Consider the following 16,917-nt stretch of genomic DNA (forward strand, 5'->3'; position numbering starts at 1 on the left):
AAGAGGCAATGTGGCCTGATCAGGAAATTAAAACTCAGAGTCACGGGATCCGCTGTAGCCAAAAAATGTAAACATAATATCTGGGTTGTGCATAAGATTGACGTATCACTTTCAGTCATACAGTGATACTCTGATTAGAGGGCTGGGTTTTTCCTCGATGAGGAAACAAAGCAGGTGATTTTTCATGAGCTAATTGTCACTTGTGTTATTTTATCTTCCTGCTTGCTTGTTTCTGTTCTACCGCATTCAATTCAAAATCCTGCTGCTTACCTTCCGAATTATTAACAATATAGCGCCAAGCTACCTCATTGAGCTACTTAGATCATACACCCCTACTATCTTCCCAGTCACTCTTGGTACTGCCGAGATCTCGGCTGAAGACTAGAGGTGACCGCGCGTTTGCCTTGGCTGCACCCGATTTATGGAATAACCTCCCCATCGCTATACGCGGTTAAAAACCCACTTATTTAGCCTTGCCTTTTCTACCAGTTAACGCTTGCTTGATAGTTAGCTTAACGCTTATTCTTATCTTCGGCTTATTCTTAATTACTTTTAATTCATTATTAATTTTTTCTGACTGTTTTATCCTCTACACTTAGCCTTCTTTTATGCTTTTATATGCAATTCTTTTGCCTTCGTGTGTTTTAATGCCATGCTAGCACGTTTTGGTACCTTGCCATAGCCCTCATCCTTCCCTGTTACTTCTTGCATGTTAAGCACTTTGGTACACCACTGGTTTTTAAATGTGCTATATAAATAAGGTTTGTTGTTGTTGTTCTAGCAAACACTTTTGTCTGAGCTAATTTTGCTGCTGCTACATGAGCCACACACATTCTTTCAGCAGCATTCATTATGATTATTAAAGCTCTGATCACTGCTGTGTAATCACATCCTGTTCTCCATTCATGTCTTAATGTTGTTGTAATAACAGGGATTGTGACGTTTCCTCTGTGTTACTCTCTTTCTAGAATATACTACTGGTATGACGAGAAGGGGAAGAAGACGAAGTGCACTGCTCCACAATATGTAGACTTTGTAATGAGTCTTTGTCAGAAACTGGTCACAGATGAGGAAATCTTTCCTACAAAATATGGTGAGTGCGGGCCAGAGCAGCTCTCAAGTGTTAAAGCACTTTACTTCCCCCTGCTGGTGCAGATGTGGAAGTGTAGGGTACCATAAATCAGCAGCAGTCCATTGAGTAACAGCAGGAAGAAATTGTAGATTGCAATCAAAAGGCTTTGTGAGTCTTGGGATTTTTTACTTTATTATCTAAGCAATGAATATTATCAGCACTTTTTAAATAACTCACACTAAATGCAAACCTACAGCAGTGCTGCATCTTTAGTTTTGCATTCACACCAAGTTATAATATTTTATTCAGGGACTGGCAACACGAGCCAGTTCATAATACTGCCAAAAGCTCAGTCATTTAGTTATTATTGTTTTTGTCTTTTTCTCGTTTCAGGCAAAGAGTTCCCCAACTCCTTTGAGTCCTTGGTAAAGAAGATCTGCCGGTACCTGTTCCACGTGCTGGCTCACCTCTACTGGGCGCACTTTAAAGAGACGGTAGCTCTGGAACTGCAGGGCCACTTGAACACTCTGTATGCACATTTCATCGTTTTCGTAAGGGAATTCAACCTGGTCGACCCCAAGGAGACCTGTATCATGGACGACCTGTCCGAAATCCTCTGCGCCCCTGCCCCGCTGCCAGCACTAACCCCGGCCCCCTCCGCCACAGCACCCTCCCCTTCTTCACAAAACCACGTGACGGAGAGATGAGCGGGGGGGCGGTGGTGAAACGGCAGCCGCGGGGGTGTTAGAAGATCAGATGGAGAAGGACAGACAGCCAGGCCCTGGTGCAAGCAGGACTTAAGAGACCTTCCACTACCCTTATATTTCGCTACAACTCCAACCAGCCGGAAGAAAAGGGGGGGGGGGGGGATTTTTCAAGGGGGAGGGTTGGGGTGGTGGGTAGGGGAGGAGTTTGTCACGCCAGCAGGAATTGGCGTGAGCGTTCCTCCAAGGGACAAATTCCTCCCACCTTCTCTGCAATTTAAACTAGGAACAAAAAGTATGTGTTTTATTTTTTTTGGTTTTTATTTTCTTTTATTTTTTGTTGACTTTTTATTTTTGGTTTGAGAGGGAGGTGCAGTGTGTTTGTCAGCACTTCACCTCCCTCTATCCTCTGCCTAACATACAGTACAGGAAGGGGGGCTCTGCTTTGCTTCGACCTACTATTGTACAGTGTTGTTGATGTGTGGAGAAGAGGCGTCTCTGCTGACTTGTGGGCTTGTCCTTCCCCCCTTCGACAGTGGGAGGCGGCCGACAGGCGCATGGCCACTACCCTGGCCAGTAGGGAGCCATGTTACTGCCTGACAGGGGCGATACTAGCCAATCACTGTTTTGGGTTGTTTATGTGGGGGATGATTAAAGCGCTTCCTACTCAGGACCTGAGAGAATACGTCACTGCTGCCAGAGAGACTCTACTCATTTTCATTCTCTATCCCTTGTTCACCAGACTGCTCAGACAGATGTCGATTGTGTTTAACTACAATATAGTCAAATAATCACCAGGGGAACCCCTTAACAAAAATATCCCAGAGCTTACCTTTAGAGGGCAGCAAAGATGTGGAAGATGCCACAGAAACGGGGAGATGGAGAAGAGAATATAAAGATTGTATGAGAGATATTTAATCCTATCAGAGAATCGAGACTTTGAGACAGATTGGTGCCTGCATAAGGTGAATCAGAGCTGTTTGCTGGTGTCTCACACAGCAGCAGCCCCTTAACCCACCAACACCATCTCCACCCACTCACTCCAGCAGCACAGAAGGACAAAGACATGAGGTAATGTCTGCAGGCGCAGAGAGGGGGAGAGAGGGATGGAGTGAGAGGTGAGGGCAATGGTGTGATGCTGCTCTGCTGTTTAAACCAGTAATTCCAGTGCAAAATAAAAATTATTTTATTTTTACCAGTCCCTTTAAATTTGCTTTTTATATATATATATCAGAGGAAAAATTACTTTGGAAATGATAACAGTATCATTACACATGTATAGAAAATGCACAGTCTGCTTGGACTTTACTGTACAAAGAATCACAAGCGGGTTCTGTCAGAAATAGCCTCTGTATGGAGGAGGATTCAATTTATAATTCTCCTTTTTTATTTATTTTAACTTTTTTTGCAGGGTTCCTCAGTTCTGGCTCTTGTTTTTATGTATTTTAATTATTAACTAAGTTAAAAGCAATTTAATATTTTAAGCTCTGCGGATTATAATCTAATAAAAGAGAGAAATGCCAGCTGTCTCTGTGTCTTTTGTTTGTTTTTGTTTTTTGTGGAAATTGAAGAAGCAGCCTGATGTGAGCATTTTAATGGGAACTCCACCAACTTCACACTGGAATTTTTGTTTCCACCTCACTCCTAAGATAAAATACTACTCAGCATGTGTTGACCCTTTTGTAATGGTGATCAAAGGTTCTTTAGTATGACCAGAAGCTTGTTAGAATGAATGGAAGATGGGAGGCAGGCAAAAGATATCTTTTTTTGGAGAGTGAAGAACTCAGTTTTCTTCTGTTTGGCCTCTGTGGAGACCTCGAGGGCAGTCTGGCTGCCTGTCTGTTTAGGGAGAAAATGCCAAAACCTTTGGTTCCTTATCTGGAGAGACTTTGTGGAAGGATACATGTGAAACTTGAAAAGAGCTAACTGGAGGGAAGTCATACTTGAGTATAGCACAATCTCATCCACGATGCTTCTGTAATAAATATATTTTATACTTTACATTTCGCCTTTTTTCTGCAAGTGGAAAATGCGATCTCATAAAATGTAAATGATTCTTTTGACTGTACTGTGGGAACTGTAAGGTTAGTTTGATCCAGCCTGTAGAGTTGGGTTTGGGTATGACTGCTTCTTCAGCCCTGATCTTTGACTGTTTGTATTTTAATCTTTGTCAGAGTAGCTGGCAGCTATGTAGCCATCGACAAGAGTAATGAGAAACTGTAGTGCAGTTTTTTGTTTAGTGCTACAGCCTACTGTGCTATAACTTATGCTGTGTAAAATCAGGGGATATACTAATGAGTTCTTCCGCATGTTGAGAACGCCTTGCTTAATTGTGGGAGTGCCTCATTGTTCTAATTTCATTTCCGTCTTGTGACCCATTCACAACACCATTTCTAGCAGCGTTCTTTTATTTATTTAGGACACATGCAGTCACTTTTTTCTTTAAATAAAAGGCAAGCTGATTCACTCTTGATACAACAGTCACTTCTAATTATCAGTGCATTCTATCTCATTTTCACGCTGACCCTGAGTATAAAAGCATGTTGTGCGCACGGGCTGCATACGGCTGCAGAGAATATGCTGATTGTTGATTACAGGTAATCCCTGTCATATGTTATAAAATAAATATGATTATCTGAATCTATAACCACCAATCTTAGACTGTTAACACTCATACAAAATGCTCGCAGACATGATTTTCACACTCTTAATCGTGAGCTTTCATGGTCTCCAGCCTGGACCTTCGAGCCACCGCGGAGCCCCGACGTCTTCTTACTGACGCCCGCAAGGTGACGCCCTCGGTCAGTTTAAACCGAGCGATGCCACCTGCCTCATCCAGTTTCTTAGCGCTGCAGCAAGGTGTTGGGACCTTCATAGTGTTGCCAAACTTGGAGTAGTCCACTGCGTACATGCCGTCCTCTTCGGACACTGTAGGCACAAAGCGCTGTCCCCACAGGATCTCCTCAGACACGTAGGACGTCCTGGCCTGGGTGGTGATACCGGTGGTCTCCACTACCCCCTCCAACACAACGATCACCTCTATGTCTTGGTGTAACAGATCAGAGGCTGAAAGCTCGTAAAGGGGGCTGTGCTTGTCAATTATGTGACAGATGATGAGGGGAGATACCAGGAAGATGCCATTGGTACCCACTGGGTTATCCATGTGTATGTCGAGTTGGTCTAGTGGCACCACCTCTCCCTCCTCCGTGGTGGTTCTCTTGACAACCTGCATTCGCACGGTGGCGCTGATGATCATGCTTTTCCTCAGATCCCCGATGCGAACCATAAAGCAGAGCTTGTTGTTTCGGACAGAGATAACAGCGTGTTTGCTGAAAATGAGCGTCTCCGCGCGCCTGTTGGCCTGAGCGGTTTTCATGAAGATGCAGCCAAGCATGATGGCGTTGATTACCAACCCGACGATGTTTTGCACGATCAGAATGATGATAGCGGAGACGCATTCCTCCGTGATCATCCGGCCCCCGAAGCCGATGGTCACTTGGACCTCTATAGAGAACAGAAACGCGGAGGAGAAGGAGTGAATATCCGTTACGCACGGGATAAAGTCGTCTCCGCTCTGGTCCAAGTCGCCGTGCGCAAACGCAACGAGCCACCAGATCATTCCAAAAAGGAGCCAGCTGCACAGAAACGACATGGTGAAAATGATGAGCGTGTGAAGCCATTTTAAATCCACGAGCGTGGTAAACACATCCTGCAAGAATCGGCCCTGTTCTCGGATGTTGGTATGCGCCACATTGCATGTGCCGTTCTTGGAGACGAACCGAGCCTTCCCCGCTTTCGCCTTGAACTTGGGCTGCAGAACATCCTCGGCCAAACGTGTAAGCAAGTAATCTTCAGGAATGAGTCCTTTCCTGGACAACATAGCGCTCCCATGCTACGTACCCACAGCCGTTTCGCTTTGAAGGTGCTGCCTGCTTGTGCTTGGATGAAAAAAAATGAATTCTCCTATCTCCCGGTGACTTCTCTTACCAGCCGGTACTCACCGGTGCGATGTCAGCTTTTCGGCAGCTGTCAGGTGCACGAAGGGAGAGCCTTGTAGTGCCCCGTTTTCTGGAGGTATGTGTGCTCCTCACGTTGCCTCCAGATCAGGCGCCTCGCAACCGCCAAATCCCATGAGAAGATTCTTCTAACAGCTCCGCAGCTGACGCCGTCACTCACGAAATGGAGCGACCATGCGTAGTTGTGGCACACCGCTTTGTTCCCATTGTGATCTCCATCTACCGCTGCGTTGGTATGCACTCACCGCGGCCCTGTGCGTAAAGGAAATCGAGTGAGATGTAAAATGTTCCTTCTATCGCCGCGTAATGGGCCTCTGAGCTGAGTTTTATCACATTTGGAAGAGGAGGCAGGGTCATGAGGCGCAGTTGGCTCTTTGCTGATCTCGCTACTTCGCTATAGCTTGGTAACGTGAGAAGGAGAGGCAGTCCCTCCCTCCACTACCACCATTACCACCAGAGTGGTGCCCTTCCTTTCATTTTCAATGAGAATGCAGGAGAGACCATTACGCATTAAGAACTGTTCAGCCGTGTAGCTGCTATGCCACAGGCAGCTTATTATCCGATCATATAATGGTCAGAGTTTTTGTAACTTAAACAACATTAGGCACTAGCAGGCAGTGGGCTGGTCAACCACAGAAACCAGATCTTGTCTGTTTTGTTTTTCATCTCCGAGCCCATCCCAGCTTTATAAATTTCTATTGTCAGATTGTCAGTGTTCACTCCATTAAGTGCAGCCTCAATCCCACTAGAAGCACATGAAGAATGTTTATAGCATGCTTTGTTTCTGGCAGTGTGCATTTATTTGTCTGTTTAGCTCCAGGTCATTTTAAACTTACAATCCCATGATGACTAATCAGTTTCAAACAGCAAGTTTAACAAATGCCCAAAACACACTTTTAGTCTCACTGCACAAATAACTCTGGACACACACTTTAAGGATAAGTTATGTTTTATTAACAAAGCATTAACATTCTTATGTACAAATATAATACAACATGATTAAAAAATAAAAGGAATATATTCCATGGGATCAATTGCACTTTGAATGTCTTCCTTTAATGCTTCCACACTCTTCCTCCTCTTGTGCTACTTGTCCGCTTGCACAAAGGAGGCGAAGACACTGTCCTCCTTGTCCAGCAGAGCCTGCGGTCTGTCGTACTCAAGGATGATCCCCCGCTTCATCACGATCACCAGGTCGGCATTGAGAATGGTGTGGACGCGATGCTGCGCGACAGAGCAGAAGAAAGTAATTACTGCAGTGAGCAGTCCAGCCAATGCTAGATCACTCGGACGGTTTAGAAACAAAGCTGCGATAGAAAAAGCTGTATGCGCATCTTTATATTGGCTGGTAAATTAAGTGTGTGGTTGCATCCACTGTAAATACCAGAGTTCATCAGGTTTCTGGCTGTTTGGCTTTTGTTCTTAAATATTTCATGAGAAATATTAAAAGTGAGCACCACACATTTTATCATACTTTTTTTTAACCTCTGTTATTTCTCTATAATGTAATTGCAATAACAAAGAATAAGACCAGAAACATGCCTTGATTTCCTCTTTCAATAACTAGCACTGTATTTGTAGCTTTTCAAGGTTAAAATGCCGGCAAAGCTATTGTTTAAAGCGTCAGCAGTGCAGTGCAAAGGTCAGCAGTCCTTGTGATAATGCCAAAGCTGTATGCATTACTGTAAATGGCAAGGGGGATATACTCACTGCTATGATAACTACTGTTCGATCAGCAAAAGCAGTCATCACCACTTTCTGCAGGATGTTCTCCTGTGGAGATGGAGGCAGGGAGGTTAGTTTAAGCAAACATGCTTTTATCTTCACTGGGATTCAGAGTTTGTGTAAAAACAAAAGGTGCTTTCGATAGTTAACATCATCATTCGTGTTGTTTAAAAAAAAAAAAATCACATTTTCACCCTTATTGTTCAAACCATCATCTCTTGTTCATTGTCTCGTCCCTTCTTACAGGCTCAATCGTGTTTCCTTGAGGGCAGTGCTGCTGCCTTATTGTAAGCTGGAACAGGCGCTCTTTGTGGCCAATCGTATAAAAGAGAGGCTTTTAAGTACGGAGCAACCATTTCCTGAAATTCCCCTCAGGCTCTCGGTGTGCTCAGTATTTTCCTTCTATTTCAGATTTTCTCTTGGCACTTCATGCATGTTTTCTCCTACACTTTTTCTCCTTGCATGCAAAAAGCATCAGTTAAAGGTTTACTCATGTACACTACATGTTACACTACATGTTACACATGTAGTGTAAAGCGCTTTGGGGTCCTTAGGGACTAAGTAAAGCGCTATACAAATACAGGTCATTTACCATTTACTCCCAAAACTGCTGAGATTTTTTTTCTCATTCTGTACCTCTTGTAATATTACTCTACAAAAGAACAAAGTGTTAATCTTTTACCTTTGCACATCTATTCACAAATCATTCAGTCTGTCAGCTTTTCCTTCATTTTCTTTGTTGCCATGCCCACAGATGAAAATTACCGCGTGCACTTTGTGTCACCCCTGCTCTTCTCGTGTCCTTCACCTCCCCTTTCTCTGATTTTCTCATTTCTTTTCTCTCTCTTCACACCTGCTCTCCACTCTCTGCCTTAAAGATGCTCTTTGTTTAATTACACACTCACCGTTGCCATGTCTATGGATGCTGTGGCTTCGTCCATGATAAGGATACTGCTTTTCCTGACGAAGGCTCTGGCCAGACAGAACAGCTGTCTCTGACCCTGACTGAAGTTTTCTCCTCCTTCTGTCACTATGGCATCTGAAAACACAAACATACACTTCAATATGTTTCAATCATTTCCAGAATTTAGAAGCAATTTTTATTGTTGTTTTTTGCGACACATGACACTACAGAGGAACTACGTAGTTCAGTTATTTTCTTAAGTAAGAGTGTAAAGAGTAAGAGGGTAAAGTTAATTAGCCTTTAGGTTTTGGATTGCAGATCAATAGGATATTGATTTCCCATTTTCTCCTCAGTGTTATAAATGATGAAGGTTAAGTCATAAAAATGCTTGAAGAACCAAAGAGCTCTCTAGTGATTTAACCTAACACAGAATAAAAAAAATCTACCATTAGGTAAATAATTAATGACTTAATTCGCTGAATGTTGAGATTTTCTTTTTGTTTGTAACGTCATGTAAGTTTGACGTTTATATACAGAAAGAAGAAACAACGAGAGGATCCGGCGCTCGGTTTATTCAACAGTAGGATGCGTGTCACTCTTCAAACAGAGGCTTCCAACAGGAATCAAACTAGTTACAAGGTGAATGTAAAGGGTTAGAAATAATGGGAGGGGTGAGCTGCATTATGCAGTGAAGTCACACTGAGAGGCATTGTTTGGTGTTTTGCATTAAATATGATTAATAAGGTTATTTTTTAATTCCTCAAACTACAGTTGCCATTATGAACATATAAAGGCAGTAACAAGGACTCAGGTTGGTTCACCACACAGCATAAATCTATAGCACACTGTATTGTTGCTTAAACCAAATCAAAGGACGAACTTAATTAGCCATCAGCTCCAGCCTCAGGGATCAATATCTTACTGAACATCTGGTTCCAGCAGACATAAACTAAAGCTGCAAGCAGCTTAGCTTGAACCTGTCACATCCTGACACACACACACACACACACACACATTCGTCAGTGTCACACAAGACTAAAATTGATAATGTGAGATGAGCAGCAGGCTTATTTCACAAGAGAAGCGTTTCTTTTGTTGTTGTTGTGATGAATTCCAGAGGACGGCAGAGACGTAAGGAATCGAGTGATAAACTGGAAGTGCTCACGCGCCAGTGTTAATGTCCACACAAAGACGGCCCCGTGCAACATCATCGCTTCAAGCATTCATCATTTATGCACGTTGGATTTTCTGACTTGACTTTCAGATAATATTTGATCTGGCCGCGAGTCGTCCTGCTGGCGGCAACTGTCTAGTGTCCTGTGTCAAAACCACGAGCAGAAGACTGTGCAGGACGGAGCAGCAGCACATAAAACAGCCACTGCAGCGAGTTAAAAATGAATGCTCATGTCATCTGATACAGCGGCTCGATCTTTGTATGGGGACACTCGAGCAGCTGGTAGATGTGACGCTGACAGAGTGCATGTAACTTCTGAGAAAGAATTAATTTTTCTGTTTAATGTTCAGATCCGGGTGAGCACACTTTACTTTCTGTGTGTCTTTTAAAATAAACAGTTTGCAAATGCGACATAGTTGACACACACATATGAACAAACACAGATGTCTCACCCAAGCCTCCTGGAAGTGATTTAACAACAAGTTTCAGCTGAGCTATCTCCAGCGCTTCCCACAGCATCTCATCGGTTGCTTTCATCTCTGGGTCCAGGTTGAACCTACAAACCCGCAAAAACAAGCTACATTTAGTGCTGCAACTTTCAGTTACTTCATGATTAAGGCATTTTTTTTGAATGACAAATATTTGGATGATCTGTAAAATGTCATAAAACAGTGAGAAATATCCTTCCTAATATCCCAAGTCACCAATAATCCATGTTTGTATTTCACAAGACATAATAAATATTATATTTTGAGGGTCTGAAATCAGTATTTTTGCTTTAAAAAAGTCATTTTTATTCGTGGTCTGTACATTTAAGCTTTAATATAATCCTCACCTCCGAGCTGTCACTGGGGCCATTTTCATTATGATCTATGTGAAGCAGCGTCTCTGATGACTGTGTAATGAATATTCCAGTAAATGGACTAAAGCGTATGAGCTGGTCAACTCGAGCGACACACCCTTCTGTCGTCACTAAACTGAGTCCATACATGTAAAGGGACAAACACTGAAATATACTTTTACATCACTGGATAAAACTACAGTCTGAGACCATCGTGCAGCTTGTTTTTTCTCTGGGATGACATTGCTTTTACGGTCAGTGCTGCTGGAGTCTAAAAATAAACCTCTTCACTGCAGTTTTCAGAGGACACTGCTCTTATCCACAGCTCACCTCCTGTTTTGAAGACTCTCTACCCCCCCCCCCCCCGTTTACTATAATGCAGAATCACTGATTCACTAGTCTTCTTTTTGACAGAGAAGTGTACTGTACCGGATGGTGCCACTGAACAGGATAGGGTCTTGGAGGATGATGGACAGCCGAGATCTGAGAGTCTGCAGAGGCAGCTTGGAGATGTCGATGTTATCAATCACAATCCTTCCTGTGTGACAGAAGTTTACAAAAACACCCCGATTTCACCAATTAAGACACTTTTCCTCTTTTTTTCTACTATTTCAATTATTATTTTATCCCCTGTGGAGACACGAATCCCATTTGGATTATGTCAGGAAGGGCATCTGGTGTAAAAATCAAACGTGCAGATCTACGTGTGAATAAGCAAACAGCCAAAAGTAGATGTATATTTTATCCTGTTAACTTTTTTTTGTGCTGGTGTGAAGCCGAAGTGATATTTTACCCTCAAACATGTCCACCATGCGGAAGAAGGCCAAGGAGAAAGAGGATTTACCGCTGCCGGTCCTGCCACAGATCCCCACCTGGGAAAAAAAGCAAAAACAGTCATCATAATTATCACCATTAATCTATCCATCCATTCTCTTAGCAGCTTACTGGTGTGGGAGGCATGTGGCTAGAGTCTATCTTAGCTGTTAAGGCAGGATAAAGCAAGAGCAGGCTACTCCCTGAACATGTCAAAGTCCATTAAAAGGCTCACCAGTGCTCAGTAAACTAAAATGTGTATTTTCTGTATTATCTCTTTTCACAAGTAGAAGACTTAAATTGGTAAAATAAAAATAAAAATCACAAAAAATAAAGTATTGAGTGAATACATTAATATTTCCTTAAATGCATCCAAAGTGGCATTAAAAATAAATGCAGACATTATTTCATTTATATTTAAATGTGATTTATTTATTTGACCTTGTATCATTTCTCCTGTTAATTAGCTGTCCGGTTTATTTAAATCTTAGTATGTATTTCTGCTGTGAGTCTGACGCTGATCAAAAACAGTCCATAACACAGTTTGAATGACAGCTTCCTTATCTGACGGGGCACACGTGCAAACACCAACAGTAAAATAATAACATAAAAAACAGAAATACAAAAAGTTTGAGGGAAAATAACACCAGATTAAATGGAAATATGCAAAAATTGCGTCATTTAGCTGTTATGCAACTATATGACCTATATTTGTTTTTTCTCCAAATAGTTTTCATTTAATCTGTTATGCTCCTCCACATTCAAACACAGGTTTCTGTCCTGTACCTTCTGACCAGGGCTGATATGTGCGTTGACATTTTTGAGCACAGGCTTCAGCGTGGCGTCATAACGAACGCTCAGATTCTGTATCTTGATCTCTCCCTGTCGGGGCCAGCCGTCAGGAACCTGAGACACAGCTGAGACACACAAGAAAAACATCACGACTTTCAATTTGATCTTTTTTCCATCCGAGAAGCAAAAAACTTGAGTGAATCCACCTTACCAGCATATATTCTCCTTCAATTTGTGACCAAAATGTAAAACTTTCCCACATTTTATGGATAAGAAACAGACGCACTGCATACTGCACACGCACACACTTTTACATGGCGCATGCATGATCGATTATTAGGGGATATAAAACGACATTAGCAGAGTTTTCAAAAAGTGCGAGAGGGATAAAGATCCATTTCTCGTGAGCATTATGACAGCCTTCTTGAACTGACAGTGATGAACGTAGAGTTAATTTCAGGCTTCTTCACTCAAGAAGAAATCACAAACACTTTTCAGGTGGTAAGACGTTAGACATGACTTCTCTGAGCGCCTGCTGAATCAGTAAGAAAGTTTAATTTGAGGCGGCAGAGTGCACTCACTGAGCAGTCCCTCGTAATTCTCTGGTTCAGTTTTGAGCAGGCCGTTAATCCTCTTGACTGAGCCAAGCTGTACTTCCATGTCTGCCAAGTTACGCACCATCCAGTTCATGTAGTTGGACACCTGATACAAGAAGGGAGGAGGGAGGAGATGAGCTGAGTAAATGTCACCACACAGACACGCAGTCCTTTCGGTGTGGACATTGTTGTTGTTTTCACCCAGATACAACTCGAATATCCTCAGTGTGTCTCGGCTTTTCGTGACTGTCACGATGAATTTTCTAGACCGGCTTTTTCAGAAACACAGAAATAAAACACTTGAAATAAAAACATTTTGTTCCCAATTTATCTGAAATTGCTGCATTTTTACAGCAAAAATATACCAAAAAAAGAAACAAATTTACACAAAAATCAACCTTTTCTACCTTTTAGCATCCACAACCTTTATTGTGGCCAAGCTACAACAGAATGGCTGAAAAAGAAAATAATCAAGGTGTTGCAGTGACCCAGTCCAGTCCATGTGTCAGAGAGAAACTTAAGAGAGCCGTGCATAAACGGGGAACTGAAGCAACATTGTAAAGAAGAGTGAGCCATGCGAGAGACTGATGAAGTCATACCATGATGATTAATTATTATGGTGCAGCATGTCATGTGTTTTTGTTCATCTCAGGTTGTATGTACTCAATTTAAAACCTGGTAAGGATCAGATTTCTTTTCACTGATGTGTACAAACTTGAGAAAGGACACATTTTCTTTTTACTGTGACTGTAAAAGTTATTTTTATCTGTCTGCACTAAAACATGTAAGAATCAGTAGAAACAGACGAAAGAAATTGTTACAAAAGACAATTTTCTCCATCCTTTTTTAAAATAAATTAACTACAAATGAAACACATTGGTCAAGTAATGAAAGTGTTCTTTATACTACTAGTGCTGCGGGAGGTTTTTGCAACATTGAGCTTAAACCTGTAAATACCTTAACAGCTAAACAGTTAAACACACACACACACACACTCTCACCATGAGTGCGTATGTCAGACCGAGCCCCACCAGCCCGGGGGACAGCTGGTTGTAGAGCGAATTGGTGATGGAAGCTACCGCCGCCACCAACACCACACAGGCTCCGATGTACTCCTGCAGAGACAGACGAAGTCAACATCGCAGCGAGAAGTTAACGCTTCACTTAATAACTGAAGAAGGTAAATAACGCTTAAAGAGATCCATTATTGTAGATTGGTTTATTGTTAGCAGACATGACAGTGGGGGCGGTGGGGGCGTGTTCTTGTTTGCATTCATCAACATTTCAAAGGTTTCTGCTGCTGTGAAACACAAGGAGTCGAATGAACTGTGAGCAGCACGGTCAATACATAAAACATGACATGTAGACAGCATTTCAAGCTAATACGAGAATGAAAAATTCAGTGTTTTATAGACCCCAACAGAGGGAGCAGTTACCCAGCAACATCGACATAAATGTGAAGCAGATATCTGACAAACAGTGAAGCAGAACTGATGGGAATTTTAAAGAAGGGCGCAGCAGACGGATCATTACCATGCGGACCTCCAGCCAACGGTTGGCTGCTGTGAGGAAGAGAGAGGCGATGTTGTTGGCATCGGTGAACTGTAGTAACCTCTGTCTGAACCTGGGCTCATACCTGCCAACAGAAGGGGTTTAATTCATTCATTTGTTATTTCACTGTATCACAGACTGCGTTACATCTACATCTAAGAAGAGCACCGTATGCTATTTCTCATTGCTCTTTATCTTTTAGGAATATAATGACATTTTAGTGACAAAAATAAAACTAATGGCTTTGGCTGTTTGGTATTTAAGGCTGAAATTTCTTTTGACATTTTCGGGTTCAGGAAAATGCCACATATGTAAGGATATTTCAATAAACGCTGCCTTTCCAAATGTGCAAAGATCTCGAGGATCTGAAAACAACTTCAAATGTTTGCACTTGTGGCTCCTTTGTCACTGAATGTTTGATTTTAGCCAAATACCTGAAATAAGCTTTTGGCATTTTCACTTCTACAGTACATAATTACCTAACCAACAGTCCACTCTAGTCCAGTCGTAAATGCTGAAGCTTTTGTGTGTCTCTGTTTGCACGCAAGTATCCTACAGCGTTCTGAAGTCTTTTGAAAAATATTGTATTTTTAACCTCGGCTATGGCTTTTTAAAAGTTCCCATTTTCACCAAGGATGTAAGCATGTGTTACCTGAGGGCTCGTATAGTGGTGAGACCTTCAACTGTCTCAGAGAAGTGGGAGAGTAAAGGGAGCTGTGTGCTGTCCTCCAACTGCTGCAGGTCCCTGACCAGAACATAGCAGAGACAGCAAACGGGGAAATATCAGATATTAGATTTTTGCATCCAAATCATAAATCTAATGAATTTCATTCTGAAAAGGAATATTTATTTTGTCCCACCAAAAAAAAAATAATCTGGCTATATAGCAATGTGTCTGTGACTTCCCTCCAACTATCCCGTCAGACTCACCTGGAAGCCATCCGGAAGTATTTCTGAATAAAGTAGCAGGTGACAGCCAGCGGCAGAAGGGCAATGAGGAAAACGGGTGTGACGTAGGAGATGACACCCAAAGCAGACACGCATAGCAAGGTGGAGCGGGAGAGGCACTCGAGGGTGGTGGGAATGTGCTGATCGATCGTGTTGGTGTCAGTGGAAAATCTGTTTAGGATGCTGCCGAGAGGAGTGGTCTCAAAGAGCCTGAAGAGAAGAAAGAGAGTAAAATCCCCTGGACTTTATCATCAAAATGACCAGATTACTCTCTGAAATACTGCCGGCTTATCAAAAATGCTTCCGCTGGAGCTCTAACAAGGACTAGAAAGAGATTAGCTTTTCTTCATTGGCTCTCTGTTAAATCCATAATTGAATTTAAAATCCTTCTCACATACCTCACATACCTCACATACGAAGACCTGAGCTCCATCATATCTTAAAGACCTTAAAGTATCAAATTATCCCAAATAGAGCACTTGGCTCCCTTAGAGGTGTCTGTGCTTTTAATATTAGACTTAAAAGCTTTTCTTTTTGATAAAGCTTATAGGCAGGCCTGGATCAGGTGACTCTTAACCATTTGTTATGTTGTTATAGGCTCAGGCTGCTGGGGGACTTCCCATGATGCACTGAGCATTCTCCATTCGGCTCTTTTCCACTCTCCATGCAGTTCTGTGCTTCTACTGCATGTCATTAACTTTGTGTTTTCACCTGTGGGCTTTCTCCCACCTCTTTCCGCTCACCCCCAACCACCTGGGGTCTCTTCCTCTGATATGGGACCTTGCTCGCAGGGGATCCTTTCTATCATCTTGTTAAGACTGAACCTTACAACGTAAAGTGCCTTGACATGACTGATTTAATCTCATAAGGTTATTTTCAAAGATCAGAATTATACAATAAAATAAAATAAGATTCAATATTTAAAAACAGTGTGGATGCTTCTGCCACTGAAAAAAATGCATTTCCACTTTATAACTCAAACATTCATGTTATTTTCTCATATTTGAGTTGTTTTCAGAAGCTTGATTTAGTAAGTTAAAAATTTAACATGCCATTTTTTGAGCCAATAATCCGAAACGTTGACTTACAGATGGAAATAGATTTTTTCCAGAGTTGTCTGGCTCAGTTACTGCACATAATGTCCTCTTTGTATATATTTACTTACTGTATATAGTGTTTTCTCTCTCTTTTTGCACAGTCGAGGAGCGTATCAGGACACATTTCACTGCGTGTTGTACTTGTATAACTATGCACGTGGCAAATAAAAGATCTTGAATCTTGAGTTTACATTCATTCATGTGAATTCTGCACAGTATGTTAATGCAGCTTCTTTATGTGTATATACAGTGCTTTCCAATGTGTCTTGAGGCAGGTGATGTCTCCTGGGTTTTGCATGAGGAAAGCAGATGGTGCTCAGAGTAATGAGGCAAAAAACCTTTTAACTGTGTTTTCTCTTATATCATCAGCAAACACACATCTTTCTCTGTCTCTGCCCGTTTTCACACATCATAATGCACACACACACGCACACATGCACACAGACAAACACACAAACGCGCTGAGCGTCGCACCTCATGGGGGCCAGGATGATCTTGTTGAGCAGGTTGTGGTGGAGCTCTTTGGCCACTTTGTGACCGGTCCACTCCACAGCCACGGAGGTGGCAAGACAGAGGATGATGCCCAGGCAGCAGAGCACACTGAACACAGACAGATACCAGGAGTGGCTGAAGCCACAGTCCTATAACACACACACATACAAATACAGAGGGGGTTATAAAAGG

General features: G+C 42.2%; 3 protein-coding genes across 13 annotated transcripts in view; 1 reads left to right on the forward strand and 2 right to left on the reverse strand.

The window, feature by feature from the left end:
* Positions 1-3,299, forward strand: part of mob2a (MOB kinase activator 2a) — a 57,333-nt gene extending 54,034 nt beyond the window's left edge. For all 5 annotated transcript variants that reach the window (XM_026176524.1, XM_026176520.1, XM_026176522.1 and 2 more), the window contains exons 4-5: positions 969-1,093; positions 1,466-3,299. In XM_026176524.1, coding sequence (XP_026032309.1) covers positions 969-1,093; positions 1,466-1,779 — 439 coding nt within the window. In that variant the 3' untranslated portion in view covers positions 1,780-3,299. The remainder of the gene's footprint in view (positions 1-968; positions 1,094-1,465) is intronic.
* A 74-nt stretch (positions 3,300-3,373) lies between these two features.
* Positions 3,374-6,726, reverse strand: kcnj11 (potassium inwardly rectifying channel subfamily J member 11). The gene has a single exon (XM_026176518.1). The coding sequence runs from the start codon at positions 5,654-5,656 to the stop codon at positions 4,484-4,486; it is 1,173 nt and encodes a 390-aa protein (XP_026032303.1). The 5' UTR covers positions 5,657-6,726; the 3' UTR covers positions 3,374-4,483.
* abcc8 (ATP-binding cassette, sub-family C (CFTR/MRP), member 8) overlaps positions 6,724-16,917 on the reverse strand; it is a 60,026-nt gene continuing 49,832 nt past the window's right edge. For all 7 annotated transcript variants that reach the window (XM_026176500.1, XM_026176503.1, XM_026176504.1 and 4 more), the window contains 13 exons: positions 16,708-16,874; positions 15,119-15,346; positions 14,841-14,933; positions 14,171-14,273; positions 13,639-13,752; positions 12,623-12,743; positions 12,036-12,166; positions 11,230-11,308; positions 10,866-10,974; positions 10,048-10,151; positions 8,423-8,556; positions 7,503-7,565; positions 6,724-7,016 (listed from right to left, as the gene is read on the reverse strand). In XM_026176500.1, coding sequence (XP_026032285.1) covers positions 6,879-7,016; positions 7,503-7,565; positions 8,423-8,556; positions 10,048-10,151; positions 10,866-10,974; positions 11,230-11,308; positions 12,036-12,166; positions 12,623-12,743; positions 13,639-13,752; positions 14,171-14,273; positions 14,841-14,933; positions 15,119-15,346; positions 16,708-16,874 — 1,584 coding nt within the window. In that variant the 3' untranslated portion in view covers positions 6,724-6,878. The remainder of the gene's footprint in view (positions 7,017-7,502; positions 7,566-8,422; positions 8,557-10,047; positions 10,152-10,865; positions 10,975-11,229; positions 11,309-12,035; positions 12,167-12,622; positions 12,744-13,638; positions 13,753-14,170; positions 14,274-14,840; positions 14,934-15,118; positions 15,347-16,707; positions 16,875-16,917) is intronic.

The sequence above is a fragment of the Astatotilapia calliptera genome, chromosome 7 (genome assembly GCF_900246225.1).
Source record: "Astatotilapia calliptera chromosome 7, fAstCal1.2, whole genome shotgun sequence".
Classification (NCBI taxonomy): domain Eukaryota; kingdom Metazoa; phylum Chordata; class Actinopteri; order Cichliformes; family Cichlidae; genus Astatotilapia; species Astatotilapia calliptera.

Excerpts from the sequence above, each read along its gene's own strand:
- kcnj11 (XM_026176518.1), bottom strand. The coding sequence starts at position 5,656 with ATGTTGTCCAGGAAAGGACTCATTCCTGAAGATTACTTGCTTACACGT.